The sequence below is a fragment of the Pinus tabuliformis genome, chromosome 7 (genome assembly GCF_031772625.1).
Source record: "Pinus tabuliformis cultivar Carrire ecotype Pingquan chromosome 7, CPIR1, whole genome shotgun sequence".
Lineage (NCBI taxonomy): Eukaryota > Viridiplantae > Streptophyta > Pinopsida > Pinales > Pinaceae > Pinus > Pinus tabuliformis.
The window spans coordinates 486,402,221-486,419,876 of NC_142293.1; the positions used below are offsets into that span (position 1 = coordinate 486,402,221).

Sequence of the window (17,656 nt, forward strand, 5' to 3'; positions counted from 1 at the left end):
CAACTCCTTTTTAAAGGGACAAGCTTCACTCATATTAAATGCTTATACTTTTGTGTGGTTACCCTATTTTTTTACCTTGAAAAAATATGCTCGAGAAACAATTTTAAGATATATTTTTTAATACTAAAATAAAATATTATTTACTATTTTATTTAATTTAATTTAAAAATTAAATAATTTGTAAAACAAATAAACAATTTTAAGATATATATTTTGAATACTTTACTTGCAAAGTAAAATATTATTTACTATTTTATTTAATTTAATTTAAAAATTAAATAATGTGTAAAATAAATATTTATAATATATTCATGATTCAAAAATAAATAAATTATATGAATTAAGAGGAAAGAAAATACATAAAATAAACAAATATGACCACCGGATTGGAAGAAGCTGATATCACTTAAGTTAGTGGGAAAGAGGTTCATTCCTTCCTTCGCCCACGGTTAAAAATTTCGAACTCTCGGCAGGTTAAAAATAGAAAGACGAAAAAAGGACGGAAGGAATTCACTGTATAATTATACTAGCTCAGTGGGCAGCTATTGTACAGCACATTTGGTTTCAGCCCACAAAGCCACTCGTTTCTTCACATTCATTTCTGCAATCCAATTTCTCCGAAAACCCATCTCGAAGTTTTCGATAACTCCGGAGTTCTGCGATCCAGGAGACTTCTTCGGCATCAAAAACTTATCTATGTTCGAACTTCTTAACTTGAAATCCATCCTGTGGTGGGTTTTCGGATCGGCCGCGGGATTCGATTTTCCCACTTTTTGAAATCCGCGGCGATTCGAACCGTCGGACTGCAAGATGGACGATCTCCCCAATTTGCTGCAGAGGGACTATGGGCTTAAACCCCAAGGCAAATCGGCGCCAATGTCCACGCAGAGGAGCACCCAGGCGAGGATTTCAGGTGTGCAGACCGTTTATGACGATGTGTTTGGGGGTCCCCCAAAGTTTACAGCGCCATCGTTCGCTTCGCAGAGTCAAGAAGGGTATGATGATATATTCAGGAGCTATTCGACCCCGATCAAGAATTCCTCCGTCCCGGTATTTGATGCGCCTGTGTATGATGATGATATATTCGGGGGTTTGAAGGGCATTAGGAACTCTGCGGTTCCTTATGATGATGTTTTTAGCGGGGGATCTACCGGCGGGGGCCTGAACTCTGCGCCATTTGAGGATCTATTGGGGCCGAAGAATTCAAATTTACAGCGATCTGGTGGCAATCAGGGGGGTTCAGGTTTTGAAGATTTGATTCCGGGGTTTAACAACAGCGAGTCCGCAAACAAGACACGGTATGGTGTTTTGTTGAATTCTGTTCTTTGTCATTTTGATCCATCCGACGTTTTTAGGATTTAGGTTTTGTTGTTTTGAAATTGGGCGGCCCTTGATTGTGAATTGAGTTTGATATTTGTGTTTGGGAATTGAGTCTATAGGAGAACCAAGCGCTTCCCCCTTCTTTTTATCTGCTTCTGTTGCAATGTGAGTGACAATGCAGATATTTGAACTTGTGTCCCCTTGCTGGTAATTGCTGCCCAATTGCTATCGCGTCAAATCCTACGTTTGCCTCCATGCTTTGACTGCAACTCAGTTTACAGTTGCAACTCACAAACGCTTAGGTCAACGCTGCCTTGTTTGTGGGCAATAACCACACAATACCTTTGTCGATCATCAAAACATATTGTTATATATCGAGGGTTTCTGCCCAATTTTCCTTTGCAACTGCCTGCCAATTGTCTTTGAAAATTGCTCTTTTCTATCTGCTACGTCAACCGTGCTTGTTTATGAGATATTGCTATACACTCTGCTGACATTTCCTGTAATTCATTTATATTTGTCAACCTATTTCGAAAAATCAGAAATTGAAATTGAGATTTTATTATTGTCCATGAATGACCATAAAAGTTAATGGGACTGCAGAGGAAGTGAATAAAACATCTCCCAGCAAGAGAACAAAATAGAAGTTGACTCTAAATTAAGTAACAGTAAAGCATAGTTAGCTCAATGCGCTAGACCAAAGCAATAAGAAGCCTCCCACAAAGTAAATGGGAGGTAATCGCTCACTTCTTCATTGCCTGTAATAGAGATGTCAACACCAGAGGTCTGTGGAATAATGTACTCAGGTGAGTAGACTGGGCTGTTGGAGTCCTGTCATGTAACCCTTGGTGGACTCTGGCCGGTGCTTGAGAAAGATGTCAAGGACAAAGCAGATATATTCAGGGAAACTGGCAACTATTTGATGAGAACATCTGTAAGGAGGACATGAATTTCTATGTCTGTGCACTATGATTTAGAATTTCAAAGGTTAGAGGACTTTTAAGTTTGCTAACAAATATTCAAAATTTTCAGGCTACACATCACAATCTTCGGTGCAACTGCTTCCTACTAGTATCACAAAAAAATAACATGTGCATGAACTGGGAGTGATTCAAACGAGGCCTTGGCATTGCTAGGCAGTTGCCATTGATGAATCCATAGAGGAAACCCACAGAAGAGCAGAAGTATTATCTGATATCGAGTTTCTACTGTTTTTAGATGTCTGGGAATGTGTTTTATGACATTTTGCAAATTGCGAGAAGAAATACAGGTTTCCATCTTGTTGCCTATGCATTACAACTTCAGTTTCAACTACTTTCCACTAGATCCAATATGCACATTCTGTGCACTTAAAGTAATTAGAATGAGGTGTTGACATTGATTGTGTTACTGCCTCCTGCTAATCCATAGATCAAACCCATGTTCATCAATATGTAGCACGTTTCTGTTTGACATTAAAATTTGTCGCTTAAATTATCGTATGAGACTTGAGTTTTGGTTAATATCAGAATATTGCCCATTCAAAATATGTGTTACATGTTTTATGTTTCTTGCAAATGTTGGTCGACTATGCTGCTTCTGAATATATAATGTTTTACATGGGAAAATTTGATAAAAATGAGAAGCCAGGTTAACAACAATAATCCTGCAAACTCAGTTTTCGGAACCTCCACTACAAACACATATACCCATATCTGATGCACATATTCTCTTTAGAAATTCAGATAAATTTCCTTTTTGTCTCCCCAATTATATATTCATAGAACTTGTAGAAATTTCACCGTAGATTACCTGATAATGTAATATACTAAAGCAAAATACTTAATCTACTTCGACAATCAAACTTGCGGAAGCTTAATCGATTTTGAGCAAGATCAAATAGAACACATATAACAGAGAAGAAGATTCAATCACACATGAAACACATAAGAATACTCTGGGGAAAGCCTTAGCGAAAAACCCCGATCTCTGTATTATCATACAAGTGGAAATATGTCCGGATTACACAAAGCTTTAGCTCACAAGCTATCCAGCTCTCAATGCAATCCCTCAATACAGTTCACAGACTGAACAGACACAACATATGTCTTCCTCCAATCCTCCAAGTCTCCTATTTCCTTGTGCAGTTTCTCTTGGGTCCTCCAGCTGCAACCTGTGTGATTCTCATCTTACACACCACACTGACCTATGAAATAACTGTGCAATCCTGAAGGAGTGAATTCCTTTTGCATGGATGTGTTTCCTTTATAGGAAAATTCTTCCAACTGATAGTACACTGTCCTTTCCTTTAATCTCAACTGGGTCTTTCTCTAAACTAACATGCATGAGTTATTTATGAGAGAATATTTAGTTATCTGGAGAACACTAGTTGCATGCATGAATGCATTAACTGACTGAACTTACAATTAGTTCCTCCAACTGTTTGGAACTAATTTAACTGGACTTAACTCAGTTAACTGAGCTAACTAATTACAACTCAAATACAACTCATCCTTATCTCCTTAATTAAGGGATAACTTCCTCAATCAAAGGGATAATTGTTGCATGTCTTCACAAAGACTTCATGTTTGATTTTCTCCAACTAATTAACTCAAGATGAATTAATTAATTATTTTTCAAACAACTGCTGAGACCAAATTTGAATTTGAATTTAGGGATTAATTAAAATTGGAATATATCCTGAAATGCTATTTATAGCAATGCCATTTTTAACATTTCTATTTTATCATTCCTTATTGCTATTTTCCACATTGGTACTTGAAATGCTATTTATAGCATTTCTTGTTGCTATTTTCAACATAACTAAAATTTTGTATGCTCATCTCAACAACAATTGTACTTCAATTTCTTTTCTTGGGCAAGGGAGTTATCATCTTCTATTTTGGCCTTAATGCTGTAATCCATACTTTACCCTTTTTCATTTCTAATAGTTTTGGATGTTAAATTTTTTTACTTTTTATTTATTTTTTATTTATTTTTTATTTTACTTTAACATTTTTGGGGTAGATTTGCTACATGCTTATAGTAGATATACAGATACAGTAAATACTGACATTTGCTCGCACTTACATAGAGACTTTTTTTTTCTCCTGGCTTAAATTTTTTCGTATTTGGTCTCCCTGCTACATGTTAATATTCACATATAGTTTATGTATTCACACGTACACACAAGATATGGCACACATTCCCCTGAATTAGAAACATAAATATCTAAAAAGCTTTATGTTATTCCCACAAAACAGATTTCAAAACCTACAGCTACATATGCAGACACATCCATGGATAAACCTGGGTTGTCCAAGGCTTTGGCATGGAATCAGAGCAACTTGGCATTCTTCATAGCAGAAGGATGTGCAATTGAAAAAGATTGTTTAGTGATGGTGGTTTTACTCCTTTCCAATTAAAGTATTTGGCCCAACATTCAATTGGCATTCAATATTGTGAGGTAAACGTACTGGAGTATTCTGCTCACTCCATGTGGGCATCAGTTATTCTTCTTCATTCTTGTTGTGGCAAGTTACATTATCCTTTAAAAAATATGACCTGTTGTTGCTCTTGAAATGCTTTCTAAAGCCATGATCAATTCACAAGACAGGAAAAATTTGTGCAGTTCTTTTAAAAATATGACCTGTTGTTGCTCTTGAGATGCTCTCTAAAGCCATGATCAATTCACAAGACAGGAAAATTATGTGCAGTGTATCAAGTTGGTCTCTCTTTCTCTCTCTCAGCAAAAATAGGTAAACTGCAGCAAGCTTAAAAAAATATAAAATAAATATGCTGTTTTCAATTTTTAAACATATAAACTAACAACAACATCGAATAAACACATTGGCACAGAAATATGGGAAAACATCGATATATATGATGCTGTGGATGCCGAAAGAAATGATATATCAAAGTAGATACTGAATCTTGAACCCTGATTACTGTCCAATCAAGTACTCAAAGTGGGCAACTTACAATTAATACATAATGACATCAAATATATAAATGTATCTCATCATCATGAGTCATGTACAATGTCAAATGTAGCAACTAGCTATCTAGTATCAAATCACTGACCCCCTTCTATGAGAAAAGGTCATGGCTTGTTTGCCACTAGTAAGGTCTTGCATCATATTCTTGACATCAATTGGTGGATGTAGCTGTATCGATTTATGTAGAAGGTGGTGTTGATGTTGCCACATCACCTTTCGTGATGTCAAAGGGGTCCCTTTACCTCTCACACTTGTTGCTTCTCCCAAGCCCCATGTGCCTGTTGTTGTTGCTCTTGCCTAGCCCCTTGCGCTTGTTGCTGTTGCTCCTTCTGTAGCCACAGAAGTGCCTCCTCCATAATAAGTACCTCATACTCTATTGAAATTAAGTAGCATTGGGAGGTACTCCCACAAGCTCTTGGTGCTATGCTTGTGAGGGGAAAACCCACAAAATGAAGAGTTTGTGGGCGAGGCACCCAAGTTTGGGGTTTTGACCCAAAGTGGGTGGGCTTGGAACCTAAGAAAAGCAATTTAATATTTTAATTAATGATAGGGTTGAGTTGGCAACACCTTAATGGACCAAGGGGTTCCCTAAGTGACCTATGGACAACTATAAGTAGCCAAAGGATAGGCTAGTCGCATGATGTGGAAAGAGACACACTTGTGTACATAGGACAGCCTCCAAGAGGGTCGTAGGCCTTAGACAAAAGCCGTAGCATCAAAGAGAACAGTAGCAAAGGAAGAACTTTGTTTTAGGAGGCCGAGTGGATTATCTAGCAAAGCAAGTAGAAGCCGCAGCTAGCTAGAGTAGGCCGAGGGTGCTGTAGCAAGGGAGGGTTGCAGGCTGTGGGCTGCAGGGTCACAAGCATGTCGTAGGGCAGAGTAGCTTGGCTGAAGGCTAAAGACAGTGCTGAGGGCCTGTACTTGGGCTGTAGTCTATTAGCAAGCAGGCCGAGGTTGTTGGAAGTAGGTTCAGTAACTGTGACAACAAGGAAAGGGGCTGCTAAAGAGAACTGACAGGGGCTGCTGGCTGTGGAAATTTGGAAAGCAAGGAGTAGGGCTGTGTAACAGAGATTGCAGAAGGACTGGTAACAGCCTAAAGGAAAGGGCTGCAGTATGGCTATTGTTGACAGCTGTAAGAAAGGATTATATAAGGTTTGGTTGCTAAGGACAGCAACAACAAGTAAGTACAGTTGTATACTTCTTGTATTTTTTTCGGTAGATGAGAGCCTAAGGATTTGGCCTCAACCCTTGGTTATTGGATAAATGATTGACTTGGATTTTGGCATTGCATTGGGGATTCTAAAGGGCCATGATCCATGGTACGAGAGCCCTATGGTTTTCTTATTAAATGACTGATAAGGAATAAGAATTGAGCATTAAACTCATGTATACTATCATTGATCTGCTTGCTGTTATATTTTCGTTGTGCAAGTTGTTTTGAAGTTAGGCACTCCTAGTGTGTTTATGTTTTCTAGCTAAAGCATAGATCAGACTTGGGGTGTGTGGAAATTCTAACATACTCTCCTCTCAAACAATATGTTAATATTGTCCAAGGAATGGTGTCTCAATTAGGTATATTCTCCAGCTCCCTCATCCATAGTCAGAGAATGTAGTGGACATATAACAAATCATTAAGACATGGGAAATCCAACCTATAAGAGGGTTATAATAAATTTAGTGAGTCTTGAGGGTAAAAAATTATAACAATTGTAATTGCTTAGTTGAAGTTCTAACTTGTTGCACTTCTTTGAGTGTATTTTTTCAAACACACTCCAATTACGTTCACATATTGAAGTGCTACAAGTTTGATTAAGGACCTGTTAATTTTTGGTATGTTCTATGCTTAAGAGCAATGTACTTCAATTTCTTAATTAGCCCAATATCAATATCTAGTTTAGCAACCACATCAGCATGATAGTAAAATGCAGATAGAACATAAACCGTAGAAGACAAGTCAAGACAAGAGGACACACGACGTGGCACCAGCCAGGGACAAACCCCAATGTGGGGAAACCTTTGATCAATTCTTCTTATATTCTTCAATAGTTCAGAAGAGAGAGATAATACAAAATTTACAAATCTGATAATTTATGACAGCAGCAGTAAAACCCTAACCAGAAAGTCAATGTTGGTCAAACAGGTCATATTTGACCTCCAAATCAGCTTGGTCAAAGCCCAGTCAACTCGGCCTCCAACAACAAGATGAATCAGCCCAAAACAGTCTGAAAAGTCCAGTCAAATGCTGGTCAACGAAAGTCAAACTGCAGCCAGCAACTAGGGCAGTCAACGCTGGTCAAACCAAAGGTCAGATCACCTCGGTTTTTGTGCCCAGATCTGCGGCCTGCCAAGGAGAAGACCCTCACCCAAATCCGCAGTCAAGAGGAGGTCAACGCTGGTCAATGCAACCCAAAACAACAACTTTGAAATTCGGTCAAACTGGTCAACACTGCCCAAATAGAAATCTTCCTTCTTCCTTTGCACGTGTGAGAGATGCTGCCCATATTAGTGTACCCAATCAAGTGAGGAGAGAGAGATGAGTGAATATGAGATGATGGAATAATGACTTGAGGTCTCCTCCTTTTATATGCAACGTTGAGGATGAACTGGGGGTAAAAATCTTTGTTTTGATTGCTGGCTGACCTTGACAATTTGTCAATAATACAAATAAATTCATATCTTCATTTTTACATGTCGGAATTGGATGATCTTTAGATCAATCCTACACCTCTCGGAGAGAGGAATCCAAGAAAAATATCAGCTGTCATAAATAAGGTGACCCATATGGAGTTTGGCCCTAGTTGCCAATTTTAACAGGACCCCATTGGAATTTTTTCAAAAATTGGTGCTTTTGCGCTGTAATTTCACCACCAAACATCTACAACAATTAAGAAAGAAAAAGCTTAAATACCTTAAATTATAATGAAAAATATGAAATAAAGAAAATATAATTCAACTAAAACATATTTAATTAAACTCTGATGGCTTATGTGTCATCAAAATACTCCTTTCATGGACAACATCGGTAAAGCCAAATAGTTTGCTAGGTTTCAATACATTTCAATCTTGTGATTAACTATTCCGTGAGCATTGACATTCGGTGCCATTCTTTAGACACATGTTAGGAGTAAGGTTGCGAGGGAGCCCCCCCCGCCCCCACAAATTGCTCCTGAAGTGTGCGCCTTAAAATATTTGCGCTCCTTTTTTTTGGGGGTGAACGAGGGAGAGGTTGGGAGCATTTGATCCCTGATCGCTCCTGAAGCGATTTTTTAAAGGCGGGAGTGGTCTGGGAACGAACGCTCCCCCGCCTTGGACGGGCAAGGTTGGGGAGGGAAAAATGGAGATAAAAGGCCCTCCTCCCCTCCCATTACTCACCATTGGCACATTGAGAGAGCAAGAGAGGGCTTTTGGAATTAGAACTTGAGTTGAGGAGGAAGATTGAGAGGATTGCTTGAGAGCAATGCACATTGAGAGAGCAAGAGAGGGCTTTTGGAATTAGAACTTGAGTTGAGGAGGAAGATTGAGAGGATTGCTTGAGAGCAATGCACATTGAGAGAGCAAGAGAGGGCTTTTGGAATTAGAACTTGAGTTGAGGAGGAAGATTGAGAGGATTGCTTGAGAGCTTGAGGAGCTTGGGATTAAAGGCCAAAGAGATAGGATCGAGATTCTAATCTAGCATTTGTGTTTTTTATATGTTTATTGCTAAATGAAAATGTTCTCTTCTCTCTTCCCATTCCCATTCCTCCATTTTATTGCAGGCAAGAAACTATAACTCCACCAAAGAACATCATGGCTATATGGCTTGGTATTCTCTTGATGTTGGTTCCTTTTTTTTGTTATGACAAGGCTAGAACCGTGGGACTTGATCATGAAAAAGCAAAAATAACAAATGCTTTGGGTAACATGACAAATTCTTGGAATGAGCATGGGGTATCCTTTGTATCTGATGGATGAACAAATGTAAAAGGCAAGCCATTGATAAATGTTCTTGCTGTGTCTATTGGTGGTGCAATCTTCCTTTCAACATATGATTACTCAGAAAAGTTCAAGACTGCCATCAACATTGCAGAACCATTACTTCAAACAATTGAACATATTGGGCCATACAATGTCATCCAAGTCATCACTGATAATGCTTCTAATTGTAAGGCAACAAGAGCAATTATTGAGGATAGATACCCCAACATATTTTGGTCTGGGTGTTTGGTTCACACAATGAACCTTTTGATGCATGATATTATTAAAAACAAACAACCTCAATATAGATGGATTGGTGATTTGTACAAGAGAGACAAGAGATTGATAAAATTTATTACTAATCATAGCAATACCCATGGGCTTTTCCGCAGTCACTCAAGTTTGGACCTATTGAAGATTGCGAAGACTAGATTTGCTAGCTATTACCTCATCTTCAAGTGCCTTTTGAAGCTAAGAGAGTCATTGGCTAGCATGGTATCAAGTCAACATTGGTAGGTATTAAAGGACAGTGCTCCAACTGCAGTTGACAGGTAAGGTTTTAAACTGGTGGAGGAAATTGCTCTTGATGGTCTATTTTGGGCACGTGTGAGGAAAGTTTTGCAATTCACCAAGCCCATTTATACCATGATTTGTTTCGCAGATATAGATAAACTAGTATTGAGGGAGGTGTATGAGCAAATGGATAGCATGTTGGGGCAAATAAAAGATATTGTTCAGGAAAACGATCCCAACTTGTATGATATGTTTCATGATTTTTTGTGTGCACGGTGGAATAAACTTAATATTCCACTACATGGTCTGGCATATATCCTTATTCCAAAATACTACTCTCCATCTTAGTTGGGCAAATATGCACCTGGGGTGAGGTTAGGGCCAAACCTCATACAGATCCAAAAGTACAAAAAGGATATATGAAATCATTAGACAAGTTGGTCCCTAACAAGGAGTGTGATAATTTGTGTTTTGAATTAGGCAAATACTTCACTAGCATTGGAGTGTTTGGTTCTTTGCATTCAATGGAAGATAGGGACAGATTTGATGCTATCACATGGTGGGATGCATATGGCGGCCAGGGACTTTTGCCAAAATTGGCAAAAAAAAGTGCTCTCACAGGTTGTAAATACTTCTTCTGCAGAGAAGTGTTGGAGCACCTACAACTTCATCCATAATGTGAGAAGAAACAGACTCAATGAAAACCGGGCAGAAAGCTTGGTTTATGTGCATTACAACTTGAGGTTGTTGAGCCATTATTGTGATCGGGCTTGTGAGGATACATCATATTGTACAACTTGGGACAACAACCCAGAGGAAGATAATTTGGAGGATGGTGCTCTACATCTAGAAGAATTGGAAACAAAACTTCTGAAGGATGATGATGAAGCAACAACAACCATGCCACCCCCACCATCCAATAGCAGTGCTCGAGTTCCAACAACTTTGCCTTTGCTGCCACCACCTCCATCTACATCCTCACGTGGAGGGCATGTGCCTTTTGGTTCTGGTCGTCCGACTATGCCTCCTCTCGAGACTCCTAGAAGACCACCACGACCTTCTCAGAAATTAGACATTTCTCGTGGCAAGAGGCCCAAGCATTAGCAATAGATAATAGATTTACTTGTCTTTTCTAGTTTCTAGTAGTTTTTATAACTGTTGACTCTTTCATATTTATTATGATATTTTTTGTAAACAATATATGACAATTTAAGTTTGAAGTTTGAAGTTTGAAGTTGGCAATTATAATTTATAACTCGCTGGTAATGAATTATGAATATGATGCTTTGTGAAAGTTGAAAGTTGAAACATTTCATTTCATGTTAGATATTTTTTGTTGTCATGGTTACAAGTACAACTTTAGTGATCAATGATGATAAATGTTATATATTGAATTTTGAAAGCTTGAAACTTTAAGATTGATGAATCATGAGACTCGATATGTTGTATGTTACTAACTTGTGGACGTGGTTGATGAAGATTATAACTTCTAGATGATTGATGTTATATGGTTCAATGCATGTTTTTATGCTTTTTATTATATCTAATTCATCATTTTGCATGCTTTTGTTGATATATATGCATCAAAATATTTAAAAATATATATTATATAAAAGCAAATCGGGAGCTTTTGAAAATGTAGCTCCTTACTCTTGCTTCTGCTTCTAATTAACCTTGGTTAGGAGCCCTTCCATCACCTCACCATTGAAATCAAAGTGACATGAGTAAGCATAGGTGGGGTTGATGAAAAACTCTGTTGCATGAATGGACTAATGGAGCATCTTGGTCCATCTACTATCTATAAGATTCTAGATTGCCATGTTTTTTTCATATTTAAGGGTATACTTGCCCACATATGGGCCTTCTTTGGCCCTATCCATGGCCTCATACAAGTAGCACATTGTCGGATTATCCCTATCAACCAATTGGTGAACTTTTACCAAAGGTTTTCTAACCATTCACACTTCTTGCATTATTTCCTAGGAGGAGTTGATGTACACTAGTTTAGTGATGGCTCTCTCATCTTGTCTTGTGCTAAATACGTAGTTGTGCCACTCATTACAAACAAATATCTGCTTCAACTTAAACTAATATTGGAGCATAAATTGAAAAGAAAGGAAGCTGCTAGCAAAATGTGTGATTTTAGGACTCAATAACTCCTTGTTTTTGTGATTTTGTGCATTTACACACAAGGCTAAGAACAAATACATGATTATTTATGAATTTTGTGATTCTTCGTGTCCAATCAATGATCTTCTTGATGAAGGACATTTTCCCCATATCCTCAAACATCAAAGGGATGCAATCGGAAACATATGGAGTCTAAAACAATGTGTGGTTCCTCTCCATTAGAAACTTGTAGGAAGCTACATAATTAGTTGCATTGTTTGTTATTACTTGCATAACATGTTGCAAACCGATCTCTTCGATGACCCCATCCATTAATTCACACAACAATGTTGCATCTTTAACATGCATTGATGCGTCAATGGATTTAATAAACATTGTACCCCTAGGACCATGTATTGAGAAATTAAAAGGGTCCTACCCTTCCCATCTATTCAATCATTGGACATCATCGTGCATCTAGTGGCCTCCCATGACTTCTTTAGGTCCTTCCATTTATAATTTTTGTCATTTTTTCACATGAAGAATTGGCCCACACAACTTGCAGGTAGGACACTTTTTGTTTTTGTTTGCTAGCTTGTTTGTGACTTGCGATACTAGCCTATGGTCTAAGAAACCACAACCTAAGGGCATATAAGCCATCGAATTCATCAACTCTTAACATGGTTGGATTTGTTTTGGTGTCGCCTTTTGACCACGTGAGTTTTTGAACTTTGGCCGCCTTACAGGATGAAACCCCCAAAATCCAATCACTCTCTTGGGCCAACAATAGTAATAACATCACACATTGATTGGAAAAATGCCTTTGTCTTTGGAATGCTCAAAAGTATGTTGCTTTAGAAAAGTCATCTCCCCACAACTCTTTTTGCTTCTTGCTCCTCTTTTTCGAACCACTGATCGGATGGAAGGTTGTGCTCCATTTGTGGTTCGTGAAACAAACGAAGGTGAGGTCCTCGTTGAAGGTGAATGTGCGGAGGCATTGTAACTCACCTTGGGTCCTAAATGTGCCTATAGTTCTTGAAGATCTAGCCACCCTACTCGTGGCAAGTTCAGCTTTGGTACCTTCTGCCTCTTACTTTATTTTATCCTTTTCATAAATAACATCATGGGCAGCTTGCATAATATCTGTGGTTGATGCGCTACAAATCCTAACATCATGTTGTGGGATTTTAGCCAAGTAGTACTGCAACTGGCTAATTCCTCCTGTCATAGGTTGCCCACAAAGTTTACAAGACAATATTTCTCAATTTATCCCATCTTCAGGTTCACCATATTGCCAAAATGGGTCCAAAGGCTCTGTCATATTGGCAAGGCAATACTCAAACGTCCAACTTTAAACTTAGGGCAAAAGAAAAAAAGTAGTTTGTTGGTAAGAAAAAAACCTCTAAAGTGTTATCTGAGCAATGGAAAATGATGATAAGAGGCAATCAACATGGACTTTGGAAACCCTGTATAAATCTATAAAAAATTAGTTAAAAGGGTGCAATCTGAGAATATGAAAACTGTAGGCAGAAAGGAGTTGATCCTTGCTCCAACAAAAAACACTTCAATAATGATGAGAACAATGATTTGGCCCTCCTAAAATTGGTTGTTAATGATGGTAAACTCGTATCATTCCCCAACTGCTGTAAAGTCAAGTGACAGAAAAAACCAAAATCGGCCTTTAAGACAATCAAAATCACGGTAGGCATTTTTAATTGTGGAATGATTTTTCAATGAGTTGTCTTTAGTGCGACTTTTTGGAAGCTTTTCCTTTTAATTTCTCTAAAATCTAGTAGGAATTCATTGAAATCACAAATTTGATGGGTAAACCCTGCACAATAGAAGTGCCCTAGGGGTTTTTCAGGGTGCTGAATCCATATATACAGTCAAAACACTAGTTAAAATAACACAAATCAAGATTTCGCCACAAATTTTCCCGCTTGATTTCGGCACCGTAAACTCCAAAAAATCGCACTAAAGACAACTCATTTTTCAATGATGTTTGCCCCTTCTTCTGTAAAACTCGTGATGTCCAATTTTAATAAAACTAATGATTTTTCAGCTAGGTTTTGACATTGTGATGTTTTATGATGTTGGTGAAAATCTTTGATTTTTCAACTATGATATAGATAGATACTTCTACGAGAATGGGAAGCTATTTGAGGCTTGAGATGGTGTTAGGATCAAATAACTGAGGACATCGACGAGAACAACAAGCTATTTTGAGCAAGGTTACTTGGGAGCGGGAGCGAAAACGGGGAGCCGGAGCGACATTTTCAGAAGCTCTCGGTTTGGGAGCGAATTTTTGTATAATATATATTTTTTATATTTTGATGCATATATGTCAACAAAAGCATGTAGAATGATGAATTAGATATAAAAAGCATAGGAACATAGATTGAATCATATAACATCACTCATCTAGAAGTTATAATTTTCATCAACCATGTCCACAAGTTAGTAACATACAACATATTGAGTCTCATGGTTCATCAATCTTAAAGTTTCAAGCTTTCAAAATTCAATATATAACCTTTATCATCATTGATCACCAAAGTTGTACTTGTAAGCTAAATGTAACCTTGACAACAAAGAATATCTAACATGAATGAAATGTTATAAAATGAAATGAAATGAAACAACTTTCAACTTTCACGAAGCATCATATTCATAATTCATTACCAATGAGTTATAATTGCCAACTTCAAACTTAAATTGTCATATATTGTTTACAAAAATTATCATAATAAATATGAAAGAGTCAACAATTATAAAAACTACTAGAAACTAGAAAAGATGAGTAAATCTATTATCTATTGCTAATGCTTGGGCCTCTTGCCGCTGCGAGAAATGTCTAATTTTTGAGTCTTGTTGGAAAATCAAGATCTTTTTCATTAATATCAGCTTCATTAACATAAGATAGAAAAAACATAGCATGTCAAGTCAAGATTTTGTTCGAGCGATGGTTACATTTTTAGTAGGGTCATGATAGAGGAGTTCGACAACCAATGTCACTAACATCAAGGTACATAGAGGGATTGGTGCTCTTCATTAAATACGAGTTTCATACCCTAATACATGACAAAATCTAATGAAAACATTGCAATCCCCCAATCTTGAAAGCCTGAAAAACTGATAAGTCTGCTGGATTTTGAATGAGATTTAAAATTCTACTTTCTCCATATTAAATCCAATAAGGTTGGAACCACTCTCAAACATCCTGAATCATTTCATGGTAATGTTAAAACTTTAAGTAAAAGTGACAAAGGAGAATGTCACTTTTACTTCAAGAATTTAACATTACCATGAATCACGTATCAATACTAGGGCCATAGGCTTGATAATTAGGCTGCCCCACTAAAAAATTATTTATTTCTTTGAAAAAAATTGCATTAGGAACAAGGTTACTTGGGAGCGGGAGCGTCATTTTCAGAAGCTCCCAGTTTGGGAGCGATTTTGAGAGCGTTTATATATATATATATATATTTTGATGCATATATGTCAACAAAAGCATGTAGAATGATGAATTAGATATAAAAAACATAAAAAAACATAGATTGAACCATATAACAACAATCATCTAGAAGTTATAATCTTCATCAATCATGTCCACAAGTTAGTAACATAGTAACATACAACATATTGAGTCTCATGATTCATCGATCTTAAAGTTTCAAGCTTTCAAAATTCAATATATAACATTTATCATCATTGATCACCAAAGTTGTACTTGTAAGCTAAGTGTAACCATTACAACAAATAATATCTAACATGAAATCAAATGTTATAAAATGAAATGAAATGAAACAAATTTCAACTTTCATGAAGCATCATATTCATAATTCATTACAAATGAGTTATAATTGCCAACTTCAAACTTCAAACTTAAATTGTCATATATTGTTTACAAAAAATATCATAATAAATATGAATGAGTCAGTTATAAAAACTACTAGAAACTAGAAAAGACAAGTAAATCTATTATCTATTGCTAATGCTTGGGCCTCTTGCCACCACGAGAAATGTCTAATTTTTTAGTCTTGTTGTAAAATCAGGATCTTTGTCATTAATATCACCCTCTAAGTATTAATATCCAGAGGTATTTTTGTCATTACCTTTGGCTCTGTATAGGGATCTTTGTCATTAATATCACCCTCTAAGCATTAACATAAGATAGAAAAATCATAGCATGTCAAGTCAAGATTTTGTTTGAGTGATGCGTACATTTTTAGGAGGGTCATGATAGAGGAGTTCGACAACCAATGTCACTAACATCAAGGTACATAGAGGGATTGGATCTCTTGATTAAATACGAGTTCCATACCCTAATATATGACAAAATCCAATGGAAACATTGTAATCCCCCCAATCTTGAAATCTTGAAAAACTGATAAGTCTGCTGGATTTTGAATGAAATTGAAAATTCTACTTTCTCCATATGAAATCCAATGAGGTCGGAACCACTCTCAAGCATCCTGAGTCATTTCATGGAAATTAAAAAAATTCAAGTAAAAGGATGAAAATGAAGATTAAGGAGAATGTGACTTTTACTTTAAGAATTTAACATTACCATGAATTGCATATCAATACTAGGGCCATAGGCTTGATCGTTAGGCTGCTCCACTCAAAACTTATTTGTTTCTTTGAAAAAAATTGCATTTGGAATATTACTGCAATTTTTTTTTTGCAAAAAAGACAAAATGCTCCCGAAAAGGCAACCCTGATTTGAAATGTTACTACAAAAAAAAATTGCAAAAAAGGCTAGGGAGTGAAAATTTCGCTCCCGGATTCGCTCCCATGCGGGAGTGATTTTGTGAGTGCGCTCCCTGGTCGCTCCCAAAGGGAGCGCGATTCGGGGGCGGGTTCCGGGGGGGGGAGCTGCTCCCCCACAACCCTGATTTTGAATAATTAATAAAAGCCTTAACAAATAGAAGCCCTTCAATGAATGCAACAATGATGACATCCATTTGCTTAAAATTTCAAATGCATGTTTACAATGATTGGTCATTTTAAACATTCCCAGAAGGGTCAATAAAATTATGCACACAAGCTATTGTCGCCAAGGATAATTGACAGGCATGAAAGAAGTGTGATGGGATATCCCTCCAAAGAGATTTATTGAAGTTGTACTCCAAAAATTATGCTTTTAATCATCCCTTTTTCCATACTGCAGACAATGTTCATCATTGAGTCCTGATCTGGGTAACCTGTGTTTGCTTCTCAAGCCAGGCAAAAGAATCATCCAACCTGTAACTCTTAGCCTAAAATCACAAGGTGCTCTCCAATTAGCATTAATTCTCTTGAGCCATGCCTTCTGACATGTTTAATTTCCTTATCTGCAAATGGTGATCTGTCTGATCCACATAGCACCTGTGTCATATCTATAGATGGGCTCCCTTGCATGGGTTTCATATCTATAGATGGGCTTGCCATTCAGCCAAGGTCCTCTCTTCCAGTTTGTTTCTGGGCATTTTAAGGACACTTTGAATCTGTCCCCTGCTTTAATGACTGCAATAATGTCCATATTTTTTTTAAATATTTCTGATGAGGTATGCTGTTCTGAGCAAGATCTATCCACAAAAACCAATCACTTTTCTCACCATGCTAAAGATTATACCAAGTTATTATATCTTTTCTTGCAAGAAGTTTCCATTTTTAGATCTAACTATTTAACAACAACAAAGGTAAATCTTAACAAAATGTTGTGCAGATTATTTACAAGAGAGAAATTAACTCTATGTAGGAATGTATCTTACATACTATAATGCACATGGCATCATTTA

The 17,656-nt window shown here is 37.1% G+C and overlaps 1 protein-coding gene across 4 annotated transcripts in view; it reads left to right on the forward strand.

The window, feature by feature from the left end:
* Positions 1-499: 499 nt before the first annotated feature.
* The window catches only part of LOC149248144 (uncharacterized), a 38,090-nt gene continuing 20,933 nt past the window's right edge, over positions 500-17,656 (forward strand). Inside the window, exons 1-2 of one of the 4 annotated variants that reach the window (XM_089458353.1) lie at positions 1,364-2,254; positions 2,353-2,590. Coding sequence is in view for 2 of the 4 variants with exons in the window: in XM_089458352.1 (XP_089314478.1) it covers positions 811-1,298 (488 nt within the window). In the remaining 2 variants the exon portion in view is untranslated. Of the gene's footprint in view, positions 1,299-1,363; positions 2,255-2,347; positions 2,591-17,656 lie in introns of those variants that run through there. The other 3 variants (XM_089458352.1, XM_089458351.1, XM_089458354.1) reach the window with 3 other exon arrangements.